Source organism: Solanum pennellii, chromosome 7, assembly GCF_001406875.1.
Source record: "Solanum pennellii chromosome 7, SPENNV200".
NCBI classification, from domain to species: Eukaryota; Viridiplantae; Streptophyta; class Magnoliopsida; order Solanales; family Solanaceae; genus Solanum; species Solanum pennellii.
This window is the reverse complement of record NC_028643.1, coordinates 24,522,691-24,527,963: the sequence shown is the minus strand read 5'-3', so window position 1 is coordinate 24,527,963 and position 5,273 is coordinate 24,522,691. Positions and strand designations below refer to the sequence as shown.

The following is a 5,273-nucleotide window of genomic DNA, read 5'->3' as shown; positions in this document are numbered from 1 at the left end:
GACATGGGCTTAAAGAGCATGAATTGAACTAATATTGACAAGTTAATAGACTGATCCAAATGTAATTTATATACTTTATTTAAGTCATATAATTTTAACTTAAAATATTAATTTATTAATCATTAATTTATTACGAATTTATCAATAAAATCTTATCATCAACAATAATATTATAAGAAATATTTGTTTATTTACTTAATTTTATATAAATTTAAATATTTATTTATACATATTTAAAATTAGAGAATATAAATTAAATTAAAAGACATATTTTTTATTTATATTTTTAAAAATGGTAAAAGACTAATGGGATAAGAAGGTGGGAAACGATTAAGAAAATAAAATAATTGCCAGGAATTAATTAGTAGGCTCTAAAAGGATGAGTACAACCAGGTCAGCTTTTGAATCAAACTTTTACTTTTTGTCGTTTTGGATTGTGGAATATTAAAAAGTTGACGCATATCCTCTTTATAACTCCTACTTTACGTGTTCTATCCATCATCGATATCATCCCCTTCTGGTCCTTGTCATAGATAATATTGGTGAGGAAAAATTTGTATTGCCCGCATATTCGCATTTATTCATCGTTTTTTTAATGCTATTTGTAACTGTTTGCGAATTTCTTACTTCCATGATTTATTTTTATTTATTACGGTTTAATTTGATGTATTCTTCTTTTCTAAAAACTGTTAATATGTATTGTACCATATTATTTCTGCTAATTAATGTTTGGTATTGTGAAAAAAAGATTTTGTTTAAAGGTAAGGGTAAAACATAAAAAAAATATTGATATTTTTTTGATATATCAAAAGTGATAAATAAATATGAACAACTATTTACGAAATAAGTGACAAGTAAAAGTAAATAAAACAAACATGATATTCCTAAAATTAGTTTTTCCAAATTAGTTATTCATTTTACTACTTTCGTTTCTATTTGTATATCATATTTACTAAAAATAAATGTTCTCTAATATTTGTCATTTTATAAAATCAATAGATAAATAAAATTATTCTTCCTATTTTACCCTTGATAATTATAACATTGTAAATATGAATTTAACCACGTAAAAAAACTAAATAATTAGTTCATGTTCATTGACCAATTTAATTAATAAAAACAATCAAGTTATATTCATTTATTGAAATTTACTGTTAGAGAATATTATATAAAGATACAACTATAATCTGACCTAGCTTATAAAGGATGTGAAATCTAAAATGATGATATATACCTTGATCAAATTTTTTTGCTTTGGGAAAACGCGGACAAGCACAAAAACATATATAGTAAAAGTAATGGAAATAAAATGAGAAAATAACGACACCAAGAATTTTACGTGGAAACCCTTCTGAATAAGGGAAAAAACCACGGGCCAAGAGGAGCAACTGATATTACTATAGTAAGGAATTTTACACTGTGTAGTCACGAATACAACACTCAAAGTGACTACTACACACTCAAAAGGAATAACACTCTTTTGGTTTCCGTCTTACTAAAATATCGCTCACACTCTATTTTTCTTCACAGACTATTTTCTTATATAGTCTATGGAATACCTCACTTTGCTCTCAAAATGGTTTTTCTCTCTAACTTGGTGTGTTCTACAAATGAGCAAGAATGCTCTATTTATAGAAGGATAAAACCATACCTATGTCACTAATGACATATGTAAACATAGCAAAGTCAAAAATGGTTGCAAATCTTACCAATTTGCCAACTACCAAATCTTTTCTTTTCAACTCCAATTACTATTCATTTTTAACAATTCCTTGTACCAATTGAATAGCTAAAGTTGACTAATACAATGGGATGGATTCAACATAGCAAAGTCAAAAATGGTTGCAAATCTTACTACTTTCGTTTCTATTTGTATATCATATTTACTAAAAATAAATGTTCTCTAATATTTGTCATTTTATAAAATCAATAGATAAATAAAATTATTCTTCCTATTTTACCCTTGATAATTATAACATTGTAAATATGAATTTAACCACGTAAAAAAGCTAAATAATTAGTTAATGTTCATTGACCAATTTAATTAATAAAAACAATCAAGTTATATTCATTTATTGAAATTTACTGTTAGAGAATATTACATAAAGATACAACTATAATCTGACCTAGCTTATAAAGGATGTGAAATCTAAAATGATGATATATACCTTGATCAAATTTTTTTGCTACATGGCCTTTTGCAATTAATTCATTTTGAAAGTATTCATATTTGTTTTTAAAAAATTCAAATATTTTTAAAAATAAATAAATAAAATTATATTTTATTTATGATTTTCGAATATGTCAATGATATAAATGATTAACTATAAATCTCATAAATTTTTATATATTATAGACTTATTAAAATAAAGTATAAAAAGATTATTTTTTTATTGAAATACGAAAAATATGCGTGCTTGAGCCTCTAACTACCTCCTATATAAATGATGAAAGAAAATGATAGGTGTGAGAAGTATATATCCTTATCCCAACTTTGGAATTTCAAATCGTTTGATTATTAAGTTATTTGTTTGTTGTGGAAATTAAATATGGTTCAAAGGGCCGCACCTGCATCCATTCGTAAATTGTTTGGATTTTCATCTCTGCGCCGGCAGGTGAACTATACTCTCATCCCAATAAATCTTTTTTTTTCTTTTTTGTTTTTGGTCTCAACATACAAATAAAGTTTTACACTCAAAGTTAGTGATTTCTCATGTCAAGAATATCTGTAAATTAACTTTGCGCAATAGTATTTTGCCCCTTTGTTTACGTATCATGTAAATTATTAGCTTATAATTATGTATGAAGTTGATAACAATTATATCTACATATGTTATTATAAAACTGAGTATAATTTTTGGCTCATTAAAATATTCTTTGAATATTGAGCCATTTTTTTACCATTAATTTATAATTATATTATATTTCTCTAGTACTCAGAGAGTTAAGATTATAAAATTAATTTTTTCGAGTATTATCATATAATTTCTCTCTTAATAGATTTTTCCTTTTTCTATGGCATTAATCCACAATATAGCTCCTTTATAAACTTCGTCTTCAACAAAATTTAAATTTTAGTAGATTTGTATTTAATCAAGCTTCAACGTATATTGGATATTGGGTGAAAAAAATACATATTTATATCCTTATAAGCTGAGAGTTTTTTTTAAAAATAAAGAAATAAGTTCTTGCTCAATATCAGAAGAAGAATTATTATTGAACGCATAAAATAATAAAAGAGATACTAATGGAGTCCGAGCACACATTAATCATATAGGAAAAATTATTGACGAATATGCCCAAAAAACACTTTTTTGCTTGTATAATCCAACAAGTATTGAAATATTGTTCGCTTATCGCGCTTCCCAAACATTTTTCAATTTAAATACCTATGTCCATAAGTTCTGCCAGCAAATACAAAATTAGAATTGAAACCTTTACTGGTTTCATATTTTAATCTTTTTAAGTTATATAATTTTAAATTAATAATAATACATACTCAAATGATATGAAAATTCACATATTAGATTTATTAGAAGTTCAATCATACAAATCATGAAAGTAAAATACCACATCATCAATATTTAATGTAAGAGCGCGTTCTTTTCATTTAGTCCTAATTGAATACATATTCTTAATTTGAAATTAATAATTGATAACTCGGTAAAACAGAAAGAGACGACGAATGTTACTATTTCTTAATACGTAGTAGAGTAAAAAATGTAGTTGAGTTATGTGAAATTAAATAAAAATAGCTACTTTTAATAGTTTGATTTAGAAATTATTTATCGTTTGGTTAAAAATGTTCTTAGTATTACAATTAAATAGGTCAAAAATATTCTTTTTCTAAAATGAATTTTATTATAAATCTATTGTATAGTATATGTGGATTATCCATTAGATTTATTCACAATTAAATAGATTCATGTATAGGTGCTTACAAGGTGATAAGAACTTCCAAGATAATTATGTATCTATTAATTAGATGACTTTTGGAGTAAGTAGAGAATCACTCACCATTTGAAAAACACACTTGCATAAGAAAATTTATCTCCTTTATCTTATACTTCTTGTCTTCTTATTATTATTATAATATTCTGAGTTTTCTTTATAATACGTTATCAGTACGAATTTGCTACTTGCATAGAAATCTCCAATTGTCAGTTGGATTCAAGATGAGTAATGGAGATGTATACCTTTTTGATAGTGCTACTACACATACAATATTAAAAGAAAAGAAATACTTTTCTAATTTGGTTATGAAAATGACATATGTCAACACAATATCAGGTAGTACAAAATTAATTGAGAGCTCTGGAAGAGCGACCTTATTACTACCTGGAGAGTCAATATTGGACATTTATAATGCATTATACCGTAGTAAGTCTCAAAGAAACTTATTAAGTTTCAAAGTTATTCGCCAAAATGGCTATCACGTTGAGACGACTAATGAAGGAAAGGTTGAATGCCTTTACATTACTACAATTAATGTAGAGAAGAAAATTGTGCATGAAAATTTACCTGCATTTTCTTCTAGGTTGTACTATACAAGTATAAGTACAGTTGAATCACATGCCGTAGTAAACAAAAGGTTTACTAATTTTAATGATTTTATTATTTGGTATGACCGGTTGGGCCATCCCGGATTTAATATGATGCACAAAATCATTGAGAATTCACATGGGAACACCTTAAAGAGTTCAAATATCCTTCAATCAAAGGAATTCTCTTGTGTTGCTTGTTCTCAAGGAAAGTTGATCATTAAACCATCAACAGTTAAGGTAAAAATTGAATTCCTTGCGTTTCTGGAACGTATACAGGGTGATATATTGTTAAGGGTCCAGCCCATTGATGGGTGGCCCATATATTTTGGGCCTTGTTGACTCCTTCTAGAAGTCTTTGGCAGCTGATGTTAAGGGGCTGGGGTTTTGTTTTGGACGTGCAGAGAGAGAAAGAGAGAGAGAGGAGATAAAAAAAAAAAAAAAGCAGATTTTTGAGAGAGGGTTGGAGTGCAGACTTTCTGGACAGCCTTGACAAAATTTCAGTTTTCCGGAGATCCGACCGTTGGATCGTTCTGAAATTTTCACAGCTGGTTCACAACACATAGCACTACATCTTGACCGTTCAGATCGTCAATCGGAGTTCTTGATCGTCTGTTATTGCTGCTGGCGTAACCTGCGTTTTTCTTGGTGATATTTCCCAATTTCTCTTCTCTTTTGTGTTGGCTCTTATGTATGTTGTTGTTGGTGGGCTGTGACATCCTTGTAGACTGA

General features: G+C 27.4%; 1 protein-coding gene across 1 annotated transcript in view; it reads left to right on the top strand.

Moving 5' to 3' along the window:
* The first annotated feature begins 2,461 nt into the window (after nucleotides 1–2,461).
* LOC107024433 (branched-chain-amino-acid aminotransferase 2, chloroplastic-like) overlaps nucleotides 2,462–5,273 on the top strand; it is a 14,042-nt gene continuing 11,230 nt past the window's right edge. Inside the window, exon 1 of the mRNA XM_015225416.2 lies at nucleotides 2,462–2,615. Within this exon, the coding sequence (XP_015080902.1) occupies nucleotides 2,550–2,615 (66 nt within the window). The 5' untranslated portion in view covers nucleotides 2,462–2,549. The remainder of the gene's footprint in view (nucleotides 2,616–5,273) is intronic.